This window comes from Syngnathus floridae, chromosome 2 (genome assembly GCF_059516105.1).
Source record: "Syngnathus floridae isolate MCC-2025c chromosome 2, RoL_Sflo_1.0, whole genome shotgun sequence".
Lineage (NCBI taxonomy): Eukaryota > Metazoa > Chordata > Actinopteri > Syngnathiformes > Syngnathidae > Syngnathus > Syngnathus floridae.
Window position 1 is genome coordinate 22,001,640 of NC_142414.1, and position 26,722 is coordinate 22,028,361.

At 42.0% G+C, this 26,722-nt stretch overlaps 4 protein-coding genes across 4 annotated transcripts; 3 read left to right on the top strand and 1 right to left on the bottom strand.

The window, feature by feature from the left end:
- The first annotated feature begins 2,557 nt into the window (after nucleotides 1–2,557).
- Nucleotides 2,558–8,872, top strand: spsb1 (splA/ryanodine receptor domain and SOCS box containing 1). The gene is made up of 3 exons (XM_088359217.1): nucleotides 2,558–2,724; nucleotides 6,245–7,095; nucleotides 7,567–8,872. The coding sequence occupies exons 2-3, from the start codon at nucleotides 6,405–6,407 to the stop codon at nucleotides 7,692–7,694; spliced, it is 819 nt and encodes a 272-aa protein (XP_088215343.1). The 5' UTR covers nucleotides 2,558–2,724; nucleotides 6,245–6,404; the 3' UTR covers nucleotides 7,695–8,872.
- A 1,945-nt stretch (nucleotides 8,873–10,817) lies between these two features.
- slc25a33 (solute carrier family 25 member 33) lies at nucleotides 10,818–18,470 on the top strand. The gene is made up of 7 exons (XM_088359205.1): nucleotides 10,818–11,049; nucleotides 12,649–12,822; nucleotides 13,974–14,051; nucleotides 15,285–15,385; nucleotides 15,562–15,628; nucleotides 17,287–17,567; nucleotides 17,658–18,470. The coding sequence occupies exons 1-7, from the start codon at nucleotides 11,009–11,011 to the stop codon at nucleotides 17,855–17,857; spliced, it is 942 nt and encodes a 313-aa protein (XP_088215331.1). The 5' UTR covers nucleotides 10,818–11,008; the 3' UTR covers nucleotides 17,858–18,470.
- Nucleotides 18,471–19,592: 1,122 nt separating this feature from the next.
- LOC148402597 (uncharacterized) lies at nucleotides 19,593–23,907 on the top strand. The gene is made up of 7 exons (XM_088359230.1): nucleotides 19,593–19,969; nucleotides 20,235–20,273; nucleotides 20,350–20,658; nucleotides 21,176–21,484; nucleotides 21,597–21,911; nucleotides 22,249–22,398; nucleotides 22,560–23,907. Exons 1-7 carry the CDS (start codon nucleotides 19,939–19,941, stop codon nucleotides 22,601–22,603), a joined length of 1,197 nt encoding a protein of 398 aa, XP_088215356.1. The 5' UTR covers nucleotides 19,593–19,938; the 3' UTR covers nucleotides 22,604–23,907.
- Nucleotides 23,801–26,544, bottom strand: LOC148402598 (uncharacterized). The gene is made up of 6 exons (XM_088359287.1): nucleotides 26,155–26,544; nucleotides 25,947–26,048; nucleotides 25,256–25,287; nucleotides 25,117–25,142; nucleotides 24,674–24,730; nucleotides 23,801–24,508 (listed from the first exon to the last, which is right to left on the bottom strand). The coding sequence occupies exons 1-6, from the start codon at nucleotides 26,234–26,236 to the stop codon at nucleotides 24,286–24,288; spliced, it is 522 nt and encodes a 173-aa protein (XP_088215413.1). The 5' UTR covers nucleotides 26,237–26,544; the 3' UTR covers nucleotides 23,801–24,285.
- Nucleotides 26,545–26,722: the final 178 nt, after the last annotated feature.

The following is a 26,722-nucleotide window of genomic DNA, read 5'->3' on the forward strand; positions in this document are numbered from 1 at the left end:
ACTAGTTATTTGTGATCAGCCCCATGCTACTTGCCACACTGTCCTGATTAGTTGCTATCAGTAGGTTAGCAAAATCTGCAGTAATGCATTCATGTGAGAAAATAGCCCGTAGCCTTTGCATGTTAGCATGCAGTGCTGTTGTACTGCATGAATCCGCAGAGCCCTCTCCTCCGTACAACGACACCTGCAGGAAAAATGCCTCCAACAGCAACTTTTTTCATACCACCAGCAGCATTCTCAGCAATGGCGTGAAGAAACGACCATATCCTGTGTTGGGTTACAGCAATGAAGTCTACCAGCGGAAATGATCCAAATACACTTCATTTATTGTAAAATTAGTCACGACAAGTGATGTATGTTCATCCATCTAGCCAGTGACTTATTGCGGAAGCTAGAACAATTAGGTGCTCTTTCACTAGATGGCAGAAGCTACATAACATTTGTCCACTTAATGTATTTTTTATCATGCTTTGGCTCAATAAAGGTATAGGGAAACTGTTATGTACCTTGCAAATCAAACCATAGAACCGGTAAAGTCAAACAGCCCCAGAGGTTGTATAATATTTGGGGAACAATCTTCCTCCAATTGCACTAAACTTTAAGTTACCCTCCACTGTATAGTAGGCATGACAGAATGAAAACAAGACATGACCCCCCCACCAAAAAAAAAGCTTTACTTGAGGTGGGCAGGCACACCAGAGACTCAACTCTTTTGTATACAACAGTCAATTCTCCATATGCGACCTTTAAAGCAAGGTCCTTTGTATATTGCTCAAGACTGCAGCAATTTGGTCAAGACAGCATTGCATCACTGAAAAGCCAAGCAACTGACACTGCATGCAATCATTCACAATCGCTGCATGCACTTTTCCTAGCCAGGAAGGGGCGCTTAATCGATGTCTGAAGCGGAGGCAGTGAGCATGTCTGCTTTTCCCTCCTACGTTGTAGGAGGGCCCTGAGATTATCACCGAGCTCAGCACATTGCTGCACTAAAACATTGACTTTTTCATCTGGAGATGGGCTCAGGGAGGAGTCATTCGAGAAGCCAATCAGATGATTTAAAATTTGCTCAGAATCGCATTTCTTCTCATTCAGAAATCCCTTGGTAAAGTTTTAAATGTGTTTGGAATTAAAAAGACGACATAAGCCTCAATTCATCCACATAGAAACATTCGATCAGGCTATACGCTTCTTAATGGAGTCAAACCTTTACAATGTATTCCTGGAAACCCACTTGATAGCAGTATGTCCTAGTTGTTCCTATGGAGAATCTGAACCAATTTAAGCGCTGTCTTTTACACAGCGGACCAACCTATTAGTTCTCTGTCACAGTAAGACCCTTGTACACAATGAGTTACATTTTCCACGTGTTTACAACCCTGGAGTATGGCAGTTATTTTGAATCTCATGATGTGAAGGTCACCTGTAAAGCACCATACGTAGCATTCTCCACAGATCTGTGCATGAAGTCAGCACTTGGGTCTCGGCTTTACCTTGTTGGCATCTTCTGTTTGATAAACTGCATCGCATGAAAATTACCTGCGATGCATATTCCTGAGCAGCAGTGTTTCAGCATGAAAGTGGACATGATTCACCAAAAGGCCAATTGAAGTTCTGTAGGTGTGACAGGCTTGTTTGATGATGAATTGCTGCTCACGAGTCCTCTCGAGTCAAACATCCAGTCAGCCATAACATGCGACATAATTACTCAATTTAAATGTATCATACTATAGACAAAAGAAAATGTAACGCTTCACTCTTAAGTCGCCCAGAAAATAAAATGCAATGGCCTGTCTGTCCTATAAGTTGTCCTAGTAATAATGAGGTGAAGCCTCATAAGGGAGCGAACCACTTCAGTCAACTGATTGGAGAAAGGATTCATTTCTCGAAGCTTCATGTGCACAGAAAACCACATGCTGGCCTGGTGTGTAGTAACAAGCAGCTGTATTTTAACCACATAATGTGAGATTATAAATATTTTAATTTACTGAATTCTCAATATATTAACATTTAAACATTTATTTTTCCCCTTTTCAAGCTCTTTTCTGTGAATTTGGTTTTGATGATTAAAAAATACTAATATTACCGAAGCAGCCAACAAGGCTATAGCAACTGCTCTCCAGAATAAACTCCAAATTAAGCATTATTTTTGTAATATTTTAATTAGCATTATACCAAAATGTAAGGTAGTATTAAAAAAAAAAACAATTTAATTGTTTATATATATATTTTTATATATGTTGGCTACTGCCACAGGACCCTTGAAATATTGGATTGTGTGTATGTGTATATATATATATATATATATATATATATATATATATATATATATATATATATATATATATAAACACAACAAAATATGATATGAAAACCAAAACAGCTAGTAAAACTTTGATGGTTGAGCGCGACTGATTGTATGGTTTGACGTTAAAAAAATTAAAACGTGTAAATTTTTGTTACAGAAGTTACCCTCCAATTGTGGAATGACCCATATAAACTAGCCATCCCCGCGAAGACGGCACCGCTAGAGCTAGTAGTCTCTTATAGGCGATGCGCTGAGCTGACGACTCTGACTTGGACTGCAACGGAGACGGACGGACGGGGAGGTCCTAATGAGCACAGCAGCAGCTGGGAGCACTTCACCACGTGACCCGAGATATGTTAGCTAGCAGCCGTCGTCACTTCATCTAATTCATGTCGTCCGGACTCGGATGGGCAAAGGTAAGCCGACACGGAAACACAACTCAACAACACCCGAACGCTAATCTGGCACATGGCGTCGCTTCCGTTCAGCCGACAGCAAGGGCTGTTTTGAAAATACAGACAAAAAGAAAAAACAACGCCTTACAACGAGCTGTTCTTACTAGTCTTGCGGTAGCTGCACGAGCGTCTCGGTCGCTCATGTTGGAGTCCCATTTACACCATTCCAGTTTAGACGCTAGAATGCGTTTCGCGGCCCCTCATTTTCACGAGCTTTTTGATTTTTTTTTTTTTTTTTGGTGCAATTCTTGGGAATACGTTTTGCGGTGTTGACGTGTGTGTGTGTGTGGGGGGGGGGGGGTCAAATATGTAGGTCAAGACGGCGCATTAGAATGATCAGCTCATGTGTTGGCTAGCATGACAAGTTTGCTCATTGCACGTTTTGCTAGCTTGTTTAAGACCGCATTCAGTCGACGAGGCGTGCCAGAAACGTTTCAATTTTCAAACCTAAATGACAAATTTCCCCTTCAATGTCACGATCATCTATACTGGTGTGTCTTAAAAACATCCTGCTGCACTTGCTTCATTCGAAGAAAGTGAGAGTTGAGATGACTCAATGCTGCTTCACCATGACAACATGCCTGCTCACAGTCCCCTGAGCATCTGACGGTTCCTGGCGGAGAAAAAAAAAACCTCGTAGGAATGACCTGCCTACTTACCCAACATGTGTGATTTATTTATTTATTTCCCCCCCCCCCCCCCCACTTCTCCCCGAGTGCAGCTGGGTCCATTTTGAAGACATGGTTGTCATCAAGATGGTCCTGACCATGGAGTTGCTGGGAAGAATTTGTGCAGGACTGAATTTAGGTTCTATTTAATCACTGGACCCCTAACGTTTCTGAAATAGACAATGTCATTAAAAAAGCACATACTATGGAATTAATGTACCTTGTTTGTATACTGATCCAGGTGAGTCTCTGGAGTCTCTGGAGTGCCTGCCCACCTTTCTAATGTGTAATGAAACAACACGGTAAATCAGATTATCCTATTTCTAGAAATGTAGCTGTAAGCGAGTTGTTCTGCCTGTTGTTGTTGTTGTCACCTAACAGTGAGTTCACATAAATCGTCTTCCCTGATAGTTTGGCAACTTTGCTGGCCAAAGTTCCAGAACAACAGAATCACTGACACGGCAAAGTCAAAATGTCAGCAGAGCTGCAGTGTTAGCCCAAATCAATGTAAGATAATGATGCTAACCATATTATCTTCTGATAGTAATGTTATGACGGAGATTGACTGAGTCTGAGTTGTCTCAGGGATACTTGGTTGGCGGCTTCTTGTGCCACAGTGTTGCGTATAATTCTGTGAATTGGTGCTAATGCAATGGAATCTCTTTTTGGCAGTTGTATGTGAGATAATAGCCTTAGCTTCCTATAAATGACACACTTGAAAGCTCCGTGAAATTGTATGGAGGGGGGTGGGGGTTGTATTGGTGTGTTGTCCATGTGATTCAAAAATGCTTCCATGGTTTTTAGGATTAGGTCGCTTGCTTATTTCTCACCCTCTGGGTTTTGCTTACGCTACTAGTAGCACGTACAGTCATGAAATGTCATTGGGGTAATTTCGCAAAAAAAAAAAAAAAAAATTGAACATCACACAATCTAATATGTAGTAAATCTTTTGACGTAACATTTTCCTATTTCAAAAACAGAAGTGTGCCAAAAGGCATCCAAAGCAGCGGCAACTTCGACACCTAGTCATTGAAATGCGCAGGAGTGCCATTTTGTCCGTTTTCATTTTCATTCATGATATTGTGTGCTTAATGATGATTAAGACACCCATGTATCAAAGTCAACTTGTTAGTGACTTAACAAACAACTTAACCACAGCGCATATGATGATGATGATGATAGAACGGTGGGCGTTTTTAACCTTGCAGAACAAACCAACATGTTAGATGCTCGTCTCATGCGCTCGGGAGATGGAAAACTCACCTGTAATCAAGCGCACTTTGTGCGGCAGGTTTAAATTAGTGTTGTCGCCCGTGCTCGCTCTCAACTCCTCCGTTCTGCTCCCAGTGACTTGTCAAATTAGCAAATTGCATTTCATCAAATGACGATTAAATTGTCATCTATATAATGGGATTCAAAGTGGCTCCCAATTACACCAATATTGCTGTACGTAATGATTGTTTTAATAATCGATGGATTTGTCGATTATTTTATCAGTCAATCAGATTTATAGTGTTTTAAACTGTTCAATTCCAATTTGGATGACTTTGCAAATCCAAAGCCTTACGTACTCTGCAGGCAAACAAAATGACATTCTGATTGGGCCAGACCATATTGTGCTTTAGAATCCAGAGCAGTGTTTCCTTGGCTTAGCAAATCTATCCCGCTGTTTTTCTTGCATCTTAATCAGTCCCAAACTCAACCAACCAGGGGCCCTGGAATATCAACCAGCACAGGCGTATTTTTCAACGGGCTTGTTTATGTTTAAGGTGTTTTACTTGTTCTGTTGGGGCTGTTTACTTGTTTGTTGTAACGTGGTGCTTTACCAAGGGATGAGAAATAGTGAAGTGCGAGCCCCAGCCGTGTGCAAATGAACATGTTTGAATCTTTCTGAATGCTGGACAAGGCATTCAAAGAGAGATTGTTTACATTCAAATGCTGGCCACCCGTTGCTTGCTTTTTCATGCCCCCTGTTTTCCAATCATTGAGGAGACATGACCCACTTAAATGGTTGTTTACTTGCATTAGAAGATGGGCTAAGGCCCTCCTCAATGAACTCTTGTCTACAATTCAATTAGAGGCCTTCCCAGCAGCACATTTGCCAACTGTGCAATCACATGCCCAAAAATCATAAATGATGCATGATTAGCAAGCCAAACCAGACCAGCCTCACTCACGTTTAAAATTCCATACAAAAAAAATACAGATTATCTTGATCACGTTGTAGGTGACTATTGTGTCAGATGTACAAACTTAAGTCTCAAGTTGGTAGTCCGCAAGGCGGTGGTGTTAGAACATTGCTGCGGATGTGCGCAGGGTCACTGTCCTTAATTTTGTGTGCCAGTAAATCGATAAAGCTTTCAGACACCAGTTTACTTTCAGAAAACAATGGAAAATTACTTCCACATTGGTTCGCAGAAAAGCTTAATGAGATCATTTTGACAAAAAATATTAAAATGGTGATGAGGCAATAAGTTTCTTGTGCTTTGTTGTGAACTTGACCAGTCAGACGCAAACAAATTGCATCGACGTCCAATTGCTGAACATCATCCAGGGTAATTACAATTAGTAAACTAACATTGCATAGAGATTGCTTATTTTGTAGCATGAAAAAAAGATTTCAATGAATAATAAAAAAAAAAATTCTAGGTACATGTTAAATATCACAATATCGATTATCACTATATTCAATGACGATCGCACATCACAATTTTCTACTGTCGTGCCGCGGCATCCCTACTAGAAATGCTGTTGTGTGTATGAACTGGTTAGAATTAACTTGCTTCTCTCCCCCCCCCCCCCCTTCAACCCAGCTTCCCAAACCACATCTTGACCTTCTGAAACCAGAGACAGAGGAGCATAAACCTGCTACTTGGGTTGCAGGAGTCGACCGGAGCTTAACTACCCCCCCAGTGGACTTTGAGGAGGGGGGAGTAGGAAGAAGGCGAGGGCGCTGCCGTTAATGCTCAGAGTATGGGGCAAAAAGTCCCAGGTGGTATAAAAACCATTGATATGCGAGATCCAGCATTCAGCCCGCTGAAGCTGGAGTTACAGGCCCTAAATCACACCAAGCCTTCTCGACTGGACCTGCTGCTGGACATGCCGCCCGCCGACGCGGACGTCCAGGTCAAGCACTCCTGGAACAATGACGACCGCTCACTCAACATCTTTGTCAAGGACGATAACAAGCTGGTTTTCCACAGGCACCCCGTGGCGCAAAGCACGGACGCCATCCGGGGCCGCGTTGGCTATACGCGGGGACTGCACGTTTGGGAAATCAGCTGGGCCATGCGTCAGAGGGGCACGCACGCGGTGGTCGGCGTGGCCACGAGCGCCGCGCCACTCCACTCGGTGGGCTACACGGCGCTGGTGGGAAGTAACAGCGAGTCTTGGGGTTGGGACCTGTGCAGGAGTAAACTCTACCACGACAGCAATCATTCTGGAAAGACGTACCCTTCCTTCCTCGAGCCGGATGACACCTTCCTCATACCGGACTCCCTCTTAGTTGTCTTGGACATGGACGAGGGGACGCTGGGTTACATCGTGGATGGCCATTACCTGGGGGTGGCCTTCCGAGGACTTAAAGGCAGGAAGCTGTACCCGGTGGTGAGCGCTGTGTGGGGACACTGTGAAATACGAATGCGGTACATCAACGGACTTGACCGTAAGTACAAGCTGCTTGGCGTTTATGCTCAATTTGCTCTGTCTTCAGCTTTTATACAATCCATTTACAGCTCAGAGATGGTCACACTTTTGCTACATGTCCCAGTCGCATGTTTGCTTTTACATAGTGATGTGTACTGAAAAAAAAAATATTGGCATGCTGATTGCAAGAGTGTCACCTATAAAAGGGTCCTCTACCATAAATGTTCCCCAAAGATGTTTCTGAGATCATGCTGACTTGCATGATGGTTTAAGCTCCCACATTTGGAGGCGTGTATTTCCCACCAAATGAACACCAAAAGGTACCGCTGCTGCACAGACTTTGGAGGGTCTAGTCAAGTGTTATGCAGTGTTTAGATGTCAGCTATTCACTAAAGTTGACCCCATTTGCCATTGTTGTTACATTCGTGTTTTGATTAATTTGTCAGATCCATCACATTCTCAAACAAGACCCCCCCACTTCTTTCCTCAGCTGAACCTCTGACTCTAATGGACCTGTGTCGGCGCTCGGTGCGTGTGGCTCTTGGGAGGGAGCGTCTGAGTGAAATTCCAAGGCTGCCCTTGCCGGCCTTTCTCAAGAACTACCTGCTCTACCAATGACGACACTTTCAAGTTCAATAGTAACTATACCACCCCTCCCCTTGTCCCTCTCTTATTTCTCTCTTGTGCTTCTCTGGGATCCTTCTTTGGTCAAACTTGTTTGACAGCATTTCCGAGGCTTGTTCGACAGAGTTGGGCTCACAGATGTTTCAATAAGTATGCTTTTGTGATAGTGGCTGGACTTTTTTTTGGAGGGTCTTCTCCTGTTTTAATGGCTTGTCCAGTTGTACTCTTAACTTAAAAGAAATCAAGAATCACTAAGTTTCTATGCACATGCTGATAGGACAAAATATGCCTTGACAGTCAAGCCAATAGTGGTCAGTGTCTCATGTAAAACTCAAGACTGTCTGTCTTGGTAATATTTTAATATTTTGATTGCAATAAAATTAAACTTGTGCTAAGGCGCAGTTGCGCAATAGCCACAAGGTGGCAGCATTTATGCGTGTCATGCAAACATGAGCACGAGATGAGCTGCAGGTCATCCATGTCCCTGAGGATATTAAATATGGAGGATGAAAGCAGTTTCTTTTTTCTCAAGTGATGAATTTTAGATAGACAACCGAAGTGAGATGCTGACCACACCAGTGAGCCTAATGTAGTGCGGCATTGACCCGGTATTTCCTGCTCACACGCGAGGCATCTGACTAGAACTACTAACTAAATCAGCAGAAATCTTCTGAACTATGTCACTGTGATCATTCATCGCATGTATCTGCAAGAAATGATTCTTTTTGTAATTGCATTGTTTTTAAAGTTTCTTTCATTTGTTTCTTAGTGCAATTTTGACTTCTGTCATTCCCACATTCACGGTCACAGGTTAGCGCACAAAATAAAAACCAGCTCATTGAGATGTGTGAATGGAAGCGGCACATATCGAGGCACATGTTTGTGCGTCAACACAACTGTACATTTATAGCACCATGAGCGACAAATCAGAACGACAATCCACAATGTGCTGCTCTGATGTCATCAAGGTTCTGCGCTGCCATCATTGTCAAATGGCACGCGGTACTTCATATCACGCCTGTTGATTCTGGTGTATCTAAACGCGTCGTGCAGGTCTCTGATCTTCAGTCAGCACTCCATGTGCCACCGCTGTTTTCCTTACTGCTTGCATTTTATTTGTACTTGTTGATGTAGATGTGTTTATGTAGCTATTAAAGATTATTTCCTGTTGATCCGTGCATTGATTTATTTGTTCAAATTCAATATTTTATAAATACCAAGAATTATGACCTTTGGAATATGATAGTGAAATACTGAAAAAAGTGTTAATATTACTGTGGTACTTCAATCACAACAGACATAATTATACAAAACTGACTCAAAATGTCCCTGTTGCAGTGAAACACCGTGTGCTAAAGCAAATTCTAAATTAAATGTATTTGGATGCGCATTGTGTTAAAGAGGTGGAGTTATTGAGACGAGAAATAGTATGAGATATTCGAGGTGTGAAATTTAAGGTTGTGCCTTTCACTCTTGTATCAGTCTTACAGATAGACTGAGTTGAACTCTCACAACAGTTTAATGATTATATGAGGTTTATTAAGTCGTGAATTGAAATTACATTGCACTTTAACAGGTGGAAAAGTCATTACGATTAGACAAAGTATCCCATCAGCCATTGTAAATACTACAGCTTCATCTTTCATTTGGTGTCAGTAGCTCCGATGTTTGTGACTCAAGACCAAACAACGTTACTCAGTCACTGCAGTGCTGAGAGTATTTTTCTTAAATATGCAAATACAATTTAGCTGACCAACTTTGTTTTCAACTGACCTTCCTGTTGTGTTCTATTTGAAATTTTACTGCACTTCACCTGCGTCACATGTCCACTTGAGTCCAAACCAGCCAACATTCTTTGTTGTTGTTCTTCCAGTAGAAAAGATCACGTTGTTTTTCTTGCTCCAATATCTCCTGTTATTTCCAGTTCTTATCACAGCTAGAGGCGGCTAACTGCTGGTAGATAAACATCTGACTGGTAAACATTGGGGCGTACTATTGCAGCAAGAGATCGCATATCATGCAACTGAATTAGCATAATGACATGGCCTTTTCTTTTTTTCCCTCAACAGTGGAACTTAAATTGCGTCCTTCAAAAAAAAGTAAACAACCATTGTTGCACTTTGGAGGTATTTCTGTGATGTGATGTATTAAATACTTAGACACCTTCCTTACATTTATTCTTATAGAAACACTTTTTTTATTTTGTTTTCAAGTACTGTATTGTTTTCAGGCCCTTGTGAAGTATTCAAGAATTGTCCATTACATTTTATGACCCTATTGAGTGTTGTGAGGAGCTGGGACCTTTTAAAGTTTTTGATTTGGTGTCACTTGGTGACATCAATGTTTTTGGTACCAAATTATGCATTTTATACTGTTCCTGACCTCACTTTGAAAATGTTCACAAGTGTCTAACTGAGGACCCTGGTCTAAGGTCATTTGAAAATATAGATGTCATTGTTAAAATTACTGCCAGAGTTTTTTTTTTATGCTGTACCGCAACTAAAGGGCACCAACGTGAACTAGTAACACTAGCTCACAGTTCTGTGGTTCAGGTATCAAATCTCAGCTCTTGCGTTCCTGTGTGGAGTTTGCATGTTGTCCCTGTGTTTGCATGGATTCTGTACAGGTACTTTGGCTTTATCTCAAATTCTAAAAACATGTAGGTTGACTAAAAACCTGTTCCACACGGTTCAATTTTGGAATGTCGGACAGAGACAGAGGCCGAGGAAGTAAAACCCCTGTGACAGTTTCGCTTTAACCAAAGGTGCTTCTACTCAAACTGCAGGTAAATGAGCTTGTTTTCTATCTGGACCTGGATTTACAGTCTCTAATGTGGGAGAAAGCTGGAGCACCAAGAGAAAGAACCATTGCTAATTTGTGGACAAGCAACGATATATTCAACATCACCATATGCAGCCATTATATTAACCACTCGCTGTGTCAATTTCACATCGGGTCCAAACACGATTGACCTCGTCCTCTTTTTGTACCTCCGTTATTTAGCCAAAATAAAGCGCGACTTGAAAAGGTCACAGGCGCAGTGTCCAGAGCACGTGTGCTAACGTCACAGACGACGCCCTCATCCGGCCCACTGTCGTCATCATCGGCGACGCCTCCTCAGCCGGTTTGCCTCTGACTGACAGCTCCGCCCAGCCGGATTCACAGCGAGCCAGCACTCCACACGTGAAAAAGCCGAAGGCTCTGTGCACCGAAGCGTCCGGTTTTTGCATTCGAGAGCTTATTCAGGAACATCAATATTAGTATGGTGGCTGTTTGAAAAGAAAAGACCAATAAGAAGAAGTAGGAAGATGGCCCAGAAAGACACACTTCTGCATCTTTTTGCTGGAGGGTAAGTCAGCGTAATACCACATCTTCTAAACGGGCAAATTCGAAACGTCTCTCGACGTGTTTTTTTTTTCTTTTTAACGGTAGGATACAATTTCACAGAAGCGAAGAGTTTCTGGCTGCATACCGGACCGTTAGCCGGGGTGCTAACTGTTAGCACTAGCTAGCTCGCGTTAGCATTTCATTATCATTCAGAGCTAACGTTTCCTCTGTGTTTCTCCATACATTATTTCTATATTCTCCAGACAGACTGACTGCCTTACGAATAATATCCATATGTTTTAAACTCTTTACACGGGGTTCAGAAACCTTGTCTTGAAGTCACCCGGCAACATCATAACACGTTCATATCTCACCATAGATACATCATCGCGGAGATTAGCTAGCTAAGCTTGGCACGATTTACATCTGTACGATGTCACGTTTGGAGCTGATAATGTTGCGTTTTGGGCTTGAAATGCCACATGAAAGAGAACTGCCTTTCTAAAGTTGAAGTTTGGCAACCGGGTTCTTGGCACGACGGCGAATCGCACGGGTTGTAGACTGCTGCTGTTATGTAACGAGAGGCAGATTGCCAGAATGTTGAGATTCCTGCACGTCTAAGGATAGTAGGAACATTATCGGGATAATTGTTGCCAGTAGCGCAACGGAAACCCCACCAAATAAATCGCCGAGGTGACTAGAAGCGACACGATGGATGATGTTAAGGCCAGGTTTTGACAAAGCTTGGTTAGTTAAAATGACGCCATTTTACCCTTGAAAAGTCACGACAACTTTGGCAGCGTGTGTAATTACAACATTCGACACGTAAGGATGATCGAAATTGTTAAAGATTCCATCATAACATAGACTCTCTGAAATCAATGTTATCTCATCTAAATTTACCCGGTGTTAAAAATAGTTGTCTGTTTTGTTGACCTCAGAGCTGTTGCGTTATTCTGTTGGATGAAGTGTAACGTGTTGAGTGAGCAGTTGATTATTTTGCTTGTCACTATAAACTGCAGGCCTGAGCGCAGACTCATTATTTGTAGTAAATGAATGTCATTTCTGGGCTGAATAACACCGCAGCACACCTGATGTCCTCAGATGCAGCACAGCGGTTGGGAATCAATGACTTTCATACACAAAATGACCATATATCACTTTGCATTCACATCAAGAGTGAAGAATTCCTTCAAGTTCCAGAATAGGCTTCATGTAGGTTGCTTCTTTCGGCTTTTGATGTCATTGTCATAAGTGTGACAGATTTGTTCAATGTAGGAAAGTGACACAGATCAAAGATGGCTCACTGTAAGCTGTTATGAGCACATTACAATGTTACATCTCCTGTGGCACGCAGCTGTAAAGTATGGGAATATAATGCATTTCTTGTAACATAGGGAAAGGTGTCACCAAAGGGAAAGCAGAAGTGCCAAGTTAACCCTTGGACAGCCACTAAAAGTGCTGTGCTCTTGGCAGAAATTCTCATAGGTCGCGTGACAAAAATATTTTGGTCTCAGGGGAGGGAGGAGGGTCTATTGCAGGGTTTCCATCTTGGGAATTAAACAGTACTTCAAAGATACCAACTGAGTAGTGTCAATTTTCTCCTTATATGTTTTTGCAGGTGTAGTGGTACAGTGGGAGCCATCGTGACCTGCCCCTTGGAGGTGTTAAAGACACGACTGCAGTCCTCCGGACTTACCCTCCGACCCGTCTTCCAAGTCCAGCTTGGCGCCCTTACTGGGACCGGGGTCATCCGACCAGGCACTGTTACGCCTGGGCTGTTGCAAGTCTTACGGTAAAATGTTGCCAGCAGTTCATGCTGCACTGTACTCTGTGATGAGAACACTTTGTTCCTACGCATGTATAGGCGGTACAACTTATCTCCGAAGACTGTGGAAGACCCCAGAATATCATAATAAATGCCTCCTTGTATTCTTATGTACGGTCAACACGATGACTTTTTCTAGGAGCTGTTATGTCACAACTTAAATGCAGTTTTTTTCCTTATCGGGTAAAAACTGCGGCATAGTCTGCTGTTAATCTTGTCCTGCATAAAGCAGGATAAAGTACACTGTGTTCCTGCTCTTGTTTGGTCTTCCTAAACAGCTGCATGCTGTGACAGGGCCCAGCATTTTCCACCAGACACCACAATAGCGGCAGTCCTCCCCCATATCCATATTCATTGGGCACTCAAATACTATAGTATATGTATATATATATATTTTTTTTTTTATGGAATGTTGCCTCAAGGAACAGCTCACAGACTACAAGGGAATTTCTTTAATGGGGTGCTGTGGCGGCAGTGTTAAATTACACCCAGATGACGAGGACTGCAACTGGTCTGGTATGCTGTCAACTGAGGCTCAAAATGTTGAGGCCCAAGACACCCAGATAATAAAATAGTGTAAATGCAACACACTTTAGTATGCCAGTTCCAGTCTCAGGCGCTTTTCAAATGTGTTTTTCACTGTTGCGTCTTCTCTGTCTTTGTGCTGTCTTTGTAATGGCAGACAGTGTTTTACAGTGTACCAGATAAGGCATACAGTAGTATACGTAAACAACCGGCTGCCAGTGACTTTGACCTCAAAAACAATCAGTTTCATTTTGACCTGGCTCTTGTTTGAAAGCAGCTGTTCCCTAAGTGAGAGGGCAATTCACAGGGCTAATGCGCATTTTGGAGACAGGGCGTATGTTACAGAAGTGCAGAAATGCAGACTGACACCTCCCAGCCGTCTGACTTATGAAGGTCACAGAACCTTAAAGGGTTTGTGTGTAGCAAGTAAGCCAATTGAATGTGACTTGTGGTGTGTCTAGATCTGTCTCAAGGCAGTACTTCTGATGCAAGACTTCATCAGCATAAGAGGATGTTAGAATAGTCATTCTATTAATAGAATAGGGGTCCACTCCGTGACTGCTTGTTTAGTTTTTTGTTTTTTTCCCCCCCAGATCAATCCTCGAGAAAGAGGGGCCAAGATCTCTTTTCCGTGGTCTGGGGCCAAATCTTGTTGGTGTGGCTCCCTCACGGTAAAGAAAGCGCTGCACTACATATTTGAGTTTCTTCCATATTAAGCCAACTCTCTCTCACCATGTTTACATAATAGTCTTTTGTCGCACAAAGTCGAACTATGTGGCAATGATGTGAGGCCTGCCAGTTAGTGTACAAGTCACTGATTACACACTCTAACATGTCCTTTTACTCAAAAACAAAAGCCAAAACTTTATATAACACAGTTGATTGCACATATGGACAAGACGCTGTTGTCATAGCGTCACTTTCCATGTTCTTATAGTCAGTTAGCTACCAATATCCTTCTTACAAGGCCTCACATGATTGAATAATATAATTTGAGTGTGCTTACGTCTTTCCAAATGTTTGCACAGTCAAACTAAAGCGTTGATACTGACAAAGGTGCTTCTATGGCAAAACATTTCAGTGTCAATTGAGCTGCTACTCATCACTTTATATCGACTCACGTTTCTGTATTTACTCATAGAACTTGCGTGATCATTTTATTTATTCATCTGTTTAGCCTCCAAACTCCGTCTTGGCTGGTAATCACACTAACACTTATTCCACATTGCTGCCACTTTTTTTCTACATTTGTCTAATTTCTCGCACTGCTGCTCCTGTATATATGATGTGTGCCTTGGCACTGTGTGTTGTCTTTTTTTTTTATTTTTATTTTTTTTATTATTATTATTCAAGGAGTTTCACATCTTTTTTTTCTGCATCATGACACTTAAGGCTTTCTATTCTGTTGTTTATTCTTTAAGTGTGTCAACAAGCAAAACCATCCCCACCCCCCCCCCCCCACCCCCCCGGGTATTGTACCGTTACCACAAATGTCTTAAACAAAACATTGATTGGACTTTGAGACTTCTGACTGAAAACACTCATGGGGTCACATTCGCCGCACTGGCTAATGAATAGCGGTATCAGTCATTTATGTAATGCTACCACTATGCTAGTCTGTGTGCCAACTTGGACATGCTCCCATTCAGAGCAGCTCTTTTGGCCATCAAGGCTCTCTGCTTATTCAGCCCATTCTGGTGCAGTGTCAGTCTGTTCCCGAAGTGAGGTGCAGGGACCCCACTGTCATTCCCTCTACAATCACTCGTGTCATGAACCCTCACGTTATAGACCCACATTTGCGCATTAGGCATTTTGAGAATGGATTCTCTGTTGATGTGCAAATTCTTCCGACACTTTCTGTGGTCTATGAGTTCTCACCAGTTTGTTCCCTTCTTTTATTTCAGAGCCATTTACTTTGCTGCATATTCCAAATCCAAAGAGCTTTTCAATGGGATGCTGGTTCCCAATAGTGGTGCTGTACACATGTCCTCTGCTGGTATCGCAGGTGAGCCCTCTCGCATAATGTCATACATAAAAGCAGTGGCACGTGATCCAGCGGCCAGTAAATGTTTTGGTGTTCTTCAAGATTAAAAGGCAAACTACATTTTGCAAATTCTCAAGTGTTCATTCCTTTCTGTCTTAGAATGATTTAGAAAAAAAAACATGTTGTCTGTTCCTCAGCTTTTGTGACAAACTCCCTGATGAATCCCGTCTGGATGGTCAAGACCAGGATGCAGCTAGAGAAAAAGTGAGTATGGCCTTAAGTGCACCTGCCCCCTGTGCCCATGCGTGAAGCTTCTAGATTGGCATAGAGTGGACCAGTGATTGTAGTGGCGGCATTTTAGATCCACAGCACACCACAACCAGACTCGAATGGACGACCATCTAAAAAAATGACAGTTGCTACACAGTATTTGGATAGCTAGGCAGAGTCTTTTTAAACATATCTGCAACCTTGCGACGCACCTCATAGGTGATTAAGATTTCGAAACCAATGGTTGACCATTAGCCACTCATTGAAACTAGCTGTCGAACTCTGCACCCTGAATGACGTTTCATTTGTGTTCAGACATATTTTGGAGTGTGCAGTGGGCCTTAGTGTGTACTACAAGTGATCAACAGGTGTGTCAAAGGAAATGAGCCACTTTGGCTTAATTGGGCCAATATTTTTCATGTGTACTTTATGAGATCAGCATGTGTGTCAAAGGAAATGACCCAGTTTGGCTTAATTGGGCTAATATTTTTCCCAAGTAATTTATTTTTGTCCAATTATCTTTGCCAGCGACGTATAGTGAGTCAGAACAATGACATGCTGTTTCTTGACCTGACAGAACAAATAACCTGTGTATCCAGATTAATACATTTACTCAATGCAAAAAGTATAGTGCAGTTAATTTATGAGTACATTGAACTGATACTATAAATACTTTGGTATATGTACAAATTAGATATATTTGTTGTAACATGTAGTTTTCCATGAGATTTCTTTTGCAATATTACATAGCTTGTTGCAGCGACCTTTGGGGAATCGCTGGAGGAGAGTATTTGAAGGCAGGTAGTCTGTGTGTAGAATGTCATTTGCAATACAAAGGCTGACCGCATGACAGCACTTTGCTGTCCTTGAGCCTTTCACTACGTGACTCTGAGCTTGTGATCTATGTCCGTAAATACACAGCTCTGACGCATTGGCAGAAGTCTATATTTACACTGGATTGGGGGGTGCAAGGTCACAGCAGAATGTATGTCTTTATTTACTTGTGTTTAATGGTGATTTTTTTTTTGGGGGGGGGTGGCATTTTTGTTTTCTTCACTAGATAGTACTCATCCAATTCAGAAAAAGTCAAGCGAAACACTGACGGCTCATTATCCATTTAACTCTAAACTTAGACAGTGACAGCACTGTAATGAATGATAAACTGAAGATTAATATTTGAAGAGCTCTTTTGCAGAAACAGGAAGCAAATCTTTTTTATTGAACATGTTTTATGGTGCGTATTTTAACAATGGCACGCCACGAAACCAAAGTGCCATGAAAAGGATATAAACTCAAGTCATGATCAAAATATACTCGCGTGTGTATTTATTTATATTTCAGTGTGAAATGTGGGCCCATTTGGTTGAACACAAACCAATCATGCTGTTGTATGAAGAGTAATAGGTTATGCGGGTTGATTGTACCTTCTGCCATCTAGTGGACGAGTATTTAATGATGCTGGGATGGATAGGTGGTCAATTATGTTTGGTAAAATGAGATGGGGCGGGGGTGAAATGGAATCTGTCATGACACCAAATTTCTGCGGCTTAGTGGTTGGGAATCAGTGCTTTACTGAGGTCCCATTCCATGTCCCAAATATTTTGATAAAACAATCCATTGATTGATCAAAGTACACTTGTTTGACTTTTCAGAGCCAGAGGAGAGAAAAAGATGAATGCCTTGCAATGCGCCCGCCACGTTTACAAAACGGAGGGCGTTCGGGGCTTCTACCGCGGCCTGACGGCATCCTACGCCGGAATCTCCGAGACCATGATCTGCTTCCTCATCTATGAGACGCTCAAAAAGCGGCTCGCCGACCACCAGCTGGCCTCCCCGAACAGCGAAAATGAGAAAAGAGCGTCTGACTTCCTGCGCTTGATGATGGCAGCTGCTTTCTCAAAGGGCTGCGCGTCCTGCATAGCCTACCCACATGGTAAGCAAGCACACGTACGAAGCAGGCCTCCTGTCACAACTATTTCCAGCAGCAAATCGCCTCACAATCATTTGTCATTTTTCTTCACAGAGGTGATTCGGACAAGACTGCGTGAGGAAGGCAGCAAGTACAAGTATTTCTTTCAGACCGGGAGGTTAATAGCTTTGGAAGAAGGCTACGCTGCTTTTTATAGAGGACTCATTCCACAGCTAATTAAGCAAATCCCCAACACGGCCATCGTCCTGTCTACATATGAACTCATCGTCCATTTACTGGGAGAGTCCAAGTGAAAAAAAGGGATATTTTCTTTTCGGCAAATGTTGAATGCCACATCATGGCCGGACACACTTTAAAAGTTTGAATTGCAGCACGTTCATGTAAGTGTGGTGCCCGAGAGACTGCTATGTTGGACCTGAAGCGACTTGTTCTGTTATCTCTAGAACACATTGTTTATCGGAAGACAGCAACAAGTTGCTAACCTGTGTGGGGGGAAAAAAAGGCCATCTCCTCTGATTACTTGTGTTAAGTTAACTAAATTATTTTGTGTTTTCTTATTTCAGGTCAATTTCCTTTACATTATCAGTAATAAGAGAATTTGCTTACATGAGAATAGAGGTTGGCTCATGTAGTTCTGAAGGGAAACTATTCAGCTATCAGTGCTATTTGTAGCTCTGTTGGACACCTTCCAATAAACACCATTTTGGGACAATACAGTACGCTTGTCAAGTTAAATTTATAGAGAACCGTGTCATATTTTTCTTTTTTATATATATATCTTTAAATACATTGACTTGCTAACCTCTTAATTTTTTGTGAAAAAAGGATGGTTACATTTTATTTCGAATAAGACAACGTTGATGCTCATTTGACAAGTGAGTCATTAAAATGCATTGAGACTGATAATGTGTTTTTTTGTAGTGATTTTTTTGTAGACTTTAAAATGTGTACCATACAAAGACGTCGTCATTAAGATGATATAAGTTTGACCAGACACATTTTCCTTTTGAATATTTGATAAATTATTATAATTATTTGCTTTTAACAAAATGCTGTCATCAATCCTGTCATTTCTACGTATGTTATGCGTACAAACATCTGCATGTTGTTTGGAGATCTATAAACTGTGGGGGGTTGATACGAAAGACGCCTCTGTGCTCATAATGATTTCCAAATGGTTTCCTATTTAGAGCAGTACAAGTTCTAACTTGGAAATTGTAACAAAGGACAACTTGATTTACTGTAAAACCTCCAGTTGGTAATGACGCAATAGCCAAACTGAAAACAATCATACGACGGTAACTGTCATTTGTTACCTCGTGATTAACGCGCTGTAAACGGAAATAAGGGGCGCGTTTGGAAATTTCGCCCGGACGCTGTTCTGTGAGTGGGCGTGTTTGGAGGGAGAGTGCGCTTTACTCCCCTTAATTTCCGAACGCGCCGGTGTGTTTTGTACTTCAGGGTGCACTGTGTCACTCAGCTTTTGCTGCACTATGAATTTCCTAACAGCAATCGAGCAACACGTTAAATTTACAAACGTTCAAACTTGAACCACTGCGCACTCCGAGTAAATTTCCAAACGCCCAAGAAAACAGCAGCTTGAATTGTCAGACAGCGTGACCATTTTAAAACCTTTCAATGATTTGCCCTTTAGGAAAAATGTATTTATAAATGTGCATATGATTTTGCTAGCAATTAATCATTTCACACACTGAGTGATATCAGGTTGTGACAAACCAAGCCGTGAAACAATACTTGCCTCCCTTCTGAGAGTAGAAAGACAACAAGGAGAGCTGGCTCCTTGCTGGCTCCGGGCGGACCAGTTCTAGCATTCCTCAAAGTCCTTGAATTACAAAATATTCTTTAAGTTACGTACATTTTAGTGCTGACATCATTTTCACATATAGACGTATTATATTACTGCCAATACTCAGCTTGCTGGAGTCTCTTTAAATTTTAACAATTTAAAACATTCTTTTAAAGTTTAAAAGAATTAAGTGTTTTGAACTAAGAGACTGCGGTGTAATGCTGACCCCTAGCGGCTGCCTTGAGAACCATTAACACCCGGTCAGGTTGGATAAACTCTACTCTTGACCCAACACATTTCCGATATGGACGTCAGATTATTTTGACTGTCTCACTTTCGACATTACTGTAACTGGCGTCGCTTTTATGAGCAGGAAATGTCTATCGCTTGTGGACATTACCGCGATATAGTACGAGGCATTAGGTTAAAGCTCCCCACTTGGTCAGCATTTGTTCACTTCGCTTGCTAAGCTAGCACATGCTGCGTGTTTGTAGCGTCTTTCAGCACTCAGCCGTCGGCCGGGCACCGCTCCGACCCCGCTGTTGGATGGAAGGGTGAGGGGAAACTATGTTAACATTCCTCTACATTCTGCTAACAGGTAAGTTTATTGGGGTGCTTGCCGAGACTCAGATTGACTAACGTGCTGTTAGCCCAGGCTGTTTGTGTCTGAAGTTACGCAATGTTGTGGCCTGCTGCTGCCTCTCATCGTTGAGGAATTTAACTTGACACCACTGTTTTGCGTAAATTAACAATTAGTTCCGTTGTTTGGACATTATTCTTGTTGGGTGTAGTTCTTTTAAATTCAGCAACGCAGTTGACATTGCTGTTCACGTGATGATAATTTAGTTTCTCATTTCATCAAGGTTTGTTAGGTGTTCTGCGGGACAAAGTCACCGCCTTAGGTAAGCCAGGATTTGGAACTCCCATCATTCATACCTATGCAGCGTGGTCCTGGTAAATGTTGTTTCTGGTCCTCAGATCGTATCAGACTTGTGGATGGGGAAAACAAATGTTCTGGCCGCGTCGAGATTCTCCGACACAACCAATGGGGTACGGTGTGCGACCACGGCTGGGACCTCCGCGAGGCGGACGTTGTGTGCCTGGAGTTGTCCTGCGGCTTGGCAGAGTCAGCCGTCCACGGGGCGGCTTTTGGTGCGGGCAGGGGAGAGATCTGGCTGCGGCATGTTCAGTGCACGGGGCACGAGTCCAGTTTGACCCGCTGTGCCGTCGTCCTCCATAGTCACCACCACTGCACCCATGAAAATGATGCAGGGGTGAAATGCTCAGGTGGGACGATCTTAATTTAAACACGGGTGCCGCAGCCTTGCTTGCTTCAAAAAGTCATACTTGCATATTATACAAATTCGTAATAGTAACACTCTTCAAAGTTCTATAAAATAAATAAATAGAATACAACGGTACTATTTTGAGCTGTGATTGTTTCACGTTTTGAATTTAACTGCTGAAATAATTTCTATGTACAACATGCTAATTTCTTGAAATGCACCTGTGTATGTAGATGTGTAAATATAATTATATGAATAAATAAAGTACATTTTACAATGTAAGAAAACAAACATAACAGTATTTAACTACTTACAACACTTGTTAAGCAACCATTCACATTGCTTTGTCATGCCCCGTATACTGGCTACTTATATTATAATTCATCGTTTTATTGGCATTTTAGGTCAGTCGCAGTCTCTCACCCGAAACGATTCAGAGCGTTACGCAATTCCCCCCAATAAAATGTTCTCGAGTGAAATGTACTAAGTTTAGTGACTCCCCTCTGTTTTCCACACAGGTACCCTTCACATGCCCATCCTCTCCCTGTCGTCACCTCACAATGTGTTCTCGTCTGGGGAGGCGGCTCGGTTCAGCTGCAGTGTCCTGCCGGGTCATCACGTCCGTGAATTCCACCTGTACAGACATGGCCTGTCCACGCCAGTGGTGACGCAGAGGGCAGAGATGAGTCAGTCACGGGTAGAGATAACTCTGCCCAACATCAAGACGTTCCAGCAGGGCAGCTATAGTTGTCGTTACAGGGTCAGCGGCAACTCACCTTCTCAGATGCTCAGCTCTCCACCAAGCAACTCTGTTAACATCACCGTGGGTAAGTCACAGTCTGCAGGTGTTAGTGTTGGCCAATGAAAACATCAAATCAAACATAAGAGGGTTGTACATGAGATACAGACAAGCTCTTAACACCTTTGGTGTGATCACAGTGGAACTCCTGACCCCCCAGCACTGGTACAACACGTCCTCTGAGGCCCCGGCTGGTTCCGTCATCAAGGGCCACAGTTTTAACATCACATGCTCCACACCGCAGCCGTACCCCGGAGGCTCCTTTCAGCTGCGACTCATCCGCCCCAATGGAACAGTGCGCCAGTCTCTGCCGGCCCTCGGCCCCTCTGTCACTTTTACCTTCGCCGTTGCCCAGAGCTCAAATGAGGGTTACTACTACTGTCTGTATCGGGTCCAGCTTGGAGGACGCACCTTTGTCTCCAGAGAGAGCCAAGCCCTGCCCATATCTATAAGAGGTCAGCCCCTGCACATTTTCACCTCACTAAATCTGGCCCTCTTTGTTTGGGCACCCCAGTCTCAAGACACTTTAGGATAAGGTACAGCATACAGAAGAGACCTAGACAGTTGACAGATAAATATTTATGAACAAATTTACACCCTAATGTGGTGATTATAGTAAAGCTATTTGTGGAATTGTTCAGTCTAGCAATTTTAATGCTCGGGGGACAAATACATTTTGTATTTTCTGCAGCCAGCCTCAGCGTTTGCTGTCAGTTCTTGTTCCCTAATACTTATATTGAGCACTAAATGGGATGTTCTTATGTCACTGACAAAAATGTCTCCCACTTTCAGACCCAGATCCAGTTCTGAGTCCAGTGATGATCAGCTGGCTTGTGTCTGGCCTGACATTGGTCATCGCTGTCATCGTAATTATTGTTATGGCCAAGGTGTTGTGCAATAAGGAGAGGAATCCCTCTGAGCTGGAGCGAGAGACCAGATCCTGTAAGTGGTCCACAAAACATTTTACAAGTCTCACCCCCCAAAATATTTCGCTCTCCAAGTATCACCATTTTGACCAACATTAAAATACAGTGTAGTTGGCTGTGTTCATCAAAAACAAGACACGCTTGGATGAAAGTCTAACAACATGTTTCCATCTACAGGTGTGGAAAACACTTATGTTGCCTTATCAATTAACAAGCTATGATTGTACGACAATGGATTCACGTGGCACCGGAGAGCCAGTTGGCTTGCTCAGCAATCACTCCTGCAACCACTTCATGGTCTGGATAGTACAAGCTCTCTTCTATGTTTGAAGTTTCGGATTACTGTGTCTTTCTGTATTACCAGCATATTTCCTAGCAATTTAAACACTCGGGCCTTGAGCTTTGAGGGACATATATTATGGAAAATTGACTTGTATGCAATTAGTAATGGCTGGACTGCCTCTCCACCCATCAAGTGTGAAATTAAACAACCAAGCAATTCTCTTGATAGTTGCCTATTATTATTGTGACATTTTGGAAGTTTGTGCAGTTCCGTCATGATTCCAATCGTGCAGCATCATCCTGCAGCACCCATACCAACCAGCCACGTCACATTACAAACACTTGGATAATTAGAATGGTTACTTTTGACTGACATTGTCAGATGCGATCATGATTGTGGTCGTAGTGTACATCACAAGATGTGTTGAATGTTTGGGTCACCTCAGTTCATTCCATGAATCAAACTTCTCATTATAAGGTGGCATATTTGTACCAATTAAATCAAGTAAATTACCTCTTAGTTTTATTCATCACCAAAAATAAGGATCATTATACAGTAGTGTGCAAGAATGTTATGGTTGGCTGGTATACAGTAACTGAATTTTAACTACAGTTTACAGCTTATGGTCTAAGCAAAAGTGTAGTTGCCTAATTAGTTTGTTTGGTTTAACACTAAGCAAGCAAAATGCTTTAATCGTTTGTATAAAAACTGTCAGGTGAATCTGTTGGTAAAATGGCAAACAGGGTTTCGTTTTACTTTCGAGCTGTTGGACACAGCAGTTCTCCAGTGTTATGATTTTGCCCATGCTTTCCCTTCATATTTATCTAAGCCTTGCGCCATGCGCCCCAGAGAGGACTGAAATACAGCCATTGTGTTCAAAGTTAATGTTCGGCCTCAATTCATCATTAAAGCACATGTATTTTGAGCTGCTTCTACTAGCTCGTGGCAAAATGTGACTAACATTTTGTTTTATTAACAGACTTCTAAGGACAAACTCCACTAATTTGTGTACCTGGTTCTCCAGCGCAATGATTTATGTAGAGAATGCTTCTGTATTGTTAACCCATTACATTGTCATTTTATTTACATTGCTGCATATCAACATTTAAATGTCAATGATTTATGTAGAGAATGCTTTTGTATTTTTAAACCATTACGTTGTCATTTTATTTACATTGCTGTATATCAACATTTAAATGTCACGGTTGATTAAAATGTTTGAGTTGACTATGTTCCATTTAACACCCAACTTGGACTTTATTTATTTAATTTTAAATGTTATTCTTTTGTCAGCAGATAAAACCGTGTGATTAGAATAGTAGAAAAATATCCCATCCAAGAGTACAAATATCTGTAGTTATGAATTTGCATTAAAACGTCATGCAACTTGTAACAAAACCACTGAGGCACTTTTGTTTAGCAGCTAAACTGATGAAGCAAACATCTAAACTTAGCTCTTCCACTGTCTTTTAAATCTAATAAGCAACAATGAACAGTAGCGCTGACTTCTTCTTGGTCACAAGATGCTAAAAGGGCATTAAGCAAAAATAAAACACTCTGTGATAAAATATGTCATTTGAACTATACCAGCCCTATAAACTGGGCATAGTTTTGCTTAAATCATTCTATTTTCCTAGTGTAATCGTTTGTCTCCATGTTGGCAAAGACGAGGTAGAGGAAGACTGCTGCCACGAGGAAGAACAGCAACTGGACCCAGACTGGGATGAAGCGGGATGACTGAGGTTCTTTGGGAATGTCTTCATGAGATTTCTTGGGTGTTCCTTCGGTGGCTCTCAGCCTGGCGCTTGTGTACGGCGACGACGCAGGGTCGTATGTGTAGCGTCTAAAGACCAACAGGAGGTTTGTCACACACTTGCCAGTAACTTCATGTTCACAAAGACCCCAAAAAGTCAAAAGCATGTGTCTTATCTGATTTGACACTGAGTCACTGAGCTAACATCAGAGTTGGACAAATATAATTGCTAACATTTTTCAACAAAGTACTCACTCGTGTTGAACTTCCCTTTCAGTCCACTCCGGTCTGGCACTCGTGTAAAGTCGACTACTGTAGAAAAACAGTGCACACTAAGTAGTCAAATCAAAATATGATTAAAAAAAAAACATGAAATTGGGTCAAAATACACAAAGGATGGAGAATTTTACCACACTTAAAACAGCTAGTGTTAATAGCTACTGCTCACCCTGCCCCCTGTACTGCAGAGCAACTTTGGGTACGATAAGTAGGGGCAGGTCTAGGGCATTGCATCTTGTCGAGTAGCTAGCCCAGAGACTGAAGTCAAGCGAAAAGCTATCTCTTATAAAGATGATGTAGAAGCATTTATATTTTCACTCAAGGAGTAAGCCTTTCATCACTAAGCAATTTAACTTAAATATTTGGTAATGTCCCCTTTAAGATGAATTTTACAGCAAACAATGTGTAATATAACTTACTAGTCTTCTGGCAAATGACTTCTGACCTACAACAGCACAAACAATTGTAGTAAACAAATATTGATAATAAACAGAAATAAAAAGTAGCACACCCAATTAGGAAAATATTTTGGAGATCAAATATGCATGCCTTACTTACAGGTGGACTGTAAACATATGTAACTTCCTCCTCTGAAATCGGAATGAAAAAATGACACGTTATAAGCTATGCAATTTACAGATGGACCAAAAAGCATCCTGTTTGACATGGTAATTTTCTTGCGCATTCCAATACCCAAGTCGATGGAAGTTGTATTGTTGAGCTATAAAGTGGGGTAACTACATCCAGATGGTTTATGTTTGTAGTAGAACGTAATGCTTCATCCCCTCGAGCTCTTGAGGGTCTTATGTAGAGTTGCACAGGTGAGGTATATGGCGACCTCTGCAAAATATTTGCGGCTTGGAAACATGTACCCCCGTGTCAAAAGTTTCCAACGTGTCGATCAATCACTTTGTTTCCAACACACAAATGTTGACCAACCACCTATCTTTATTCACATTTAGCGCAATGCACTAAAATAAAATAAATAATAATCGTCCTAACAAATTTAGTTGATTACTTCGCCGATAGTTGGTGGGTGGGGCATGTTGCGTGTCAAGATTGTGCCACACCAAATTTCTGCAACTTCCGCTGAAATGGTTGGATTAGCCCACTATGCGGTTGAACACAACTACTTCCAGTCCCCGTAAAACTGTTCCATAAAGGTGATATGAATATGCAACATTTTTTGGTGGCAGAATGTGACAGGTTAAAAGTGTTGACCTGATGTTTTCTGTTGTGCGTGTTTTACCTTCTTCTCTGTAGTAGGTTTTGTCCGATCTTTTCGGATAAACTCGTTTCTCTTTGGCCATCGCTTCTCTAATTTTTTTCTCGTACAGACTTCGGGTGGAGTCTTGAATATAAGAGAGGCATATTATGAGCGAGAATAACAATACAGCAGAGAAGATAACCCCATTGAAAACATGATACTGTCACACGCGTGTGGGTTCACTGCTCACCGACGACAGGACCATGCTTGATCCCGTATTCATCAAGAAGGATTCGGAGCTCATCTGTTGACTTGCTGCTCAATGTATACATAATGCGTCTGTAATTTACAGTCTTACGTGTAGTTTAATATCTGATAGTCTCGATTGCTAAAAATAAAACAGCTTGGCTGCTCTCGCAAAACTGGGGCGCTCCTTTATTTTGCCACTTTTCGTCCGAGCGCTTTTCAGTCCAACGCTGTACCCCTCGGATTTTTCTCACCCTGATTAAAAAAAAATAAACAAACTAAACAATCGCATCTCGTGAGCGTTTATGCTGCTCCCCAATTTGAAAGCGTATTTCCATTCACACCTCAACGGGAGCAAAAGTTCTTTGAAATCCGCCCGTCGTTTTTGCTCTAGTCTTAAAATCAACCGTACCTCCTGAGTGTTAACGTCAGCGTTTTGCCCCGCCCCCTTTGTTAAACGGTCAACTCTAAACGCAGCGTCGCCATGTGGCTACTTGTGGTAACCATCAAGTGTTGATTATTGAGCGCTGGGGTAATCGACGCAGGGATGAACAATTTAAATGCAGCAATGT

Excerpts from the sequence above, each read along its gene's own strand:
- spsb1 (XM_088359217.1), top strand. The coding sequence starts at position 6,405 with ATGGGGCAAAAAGTCCCAGGTGGTATAAAAACCATTGATATGCGAGAT. Across the intron at positions 7,096-7,566 it reads GTACATCAACGGACTTGACC|CTGAACCTCTGACTCTAATG; the intron begins GTAAGTACAAGC and ends TTCTTTCCTCAG.
- slc25a33 (XM_088359205.1), top strand. The coding sequence starts at position 11,009 with ATGGCCCAGAAAGACACACTTCTGCATCTTTTTGCTGGAGG. Across the intron at positions 11,050-12,648 it reads CTGCATCTTTTTGCTGGAGG|GTGTAGTGGTACAGTGGGAG; the intron begins GTAAGTCAGCGT and ends ATGTTTTTGCAG. Across the intron at positions 12,823-13,973 it reads GGGCTGTTGCAAGTCTTACG|ATCAATCCTCGAGAAAGAGG; the intron begins GTAAAATGTTGC and ends TTTCCCCCCCAG.
- LOC148402597 (XM_088359230.1), top strand. The coding sequence starts at position 19,939 with ATGTTAACATTCCTCTACATTCTGCTAACAG. Across the intron at positions 19,970-20,234 it reads CCTCTACATTCTGCTAACAG|GTTTGTTAGGTGTTCTGCGG; the intron begins GTAAGTTTATTG and ends CATTTCATCAAG. Across the intron at positions 21,912-22,248 it reads CCTGCCCATATCTATAAGAG|ACCCAGATCCAGTTCTGAGT; the intron begins GTCAGCCCCTGC and ends TCCCACTTTCAG.
- LOC148402598 (XM_088359287.1), bottom strand. The coding sequence starts at position 26,236 with ATGTATACATTGAGCAGCAAGTCAACAGATGAGCTCCGAATCCTTCTT. Across the intron at positions 26,049-26,154 it reads CAAGCATGGTCCTGTCGTCG|ACTCCACCCGAAGTCTGTAC; the intron begins GTGAGCAGTGAA and ends CTTATATTCAAG. Across the intron at positions 24,509-24,673 it reads GAAAGGGAAGTTCAACACGA|ACGCTACACATACGACCCTG; the intron begins GTGAGTACTTTG and ends GTTGGTCTTTAG.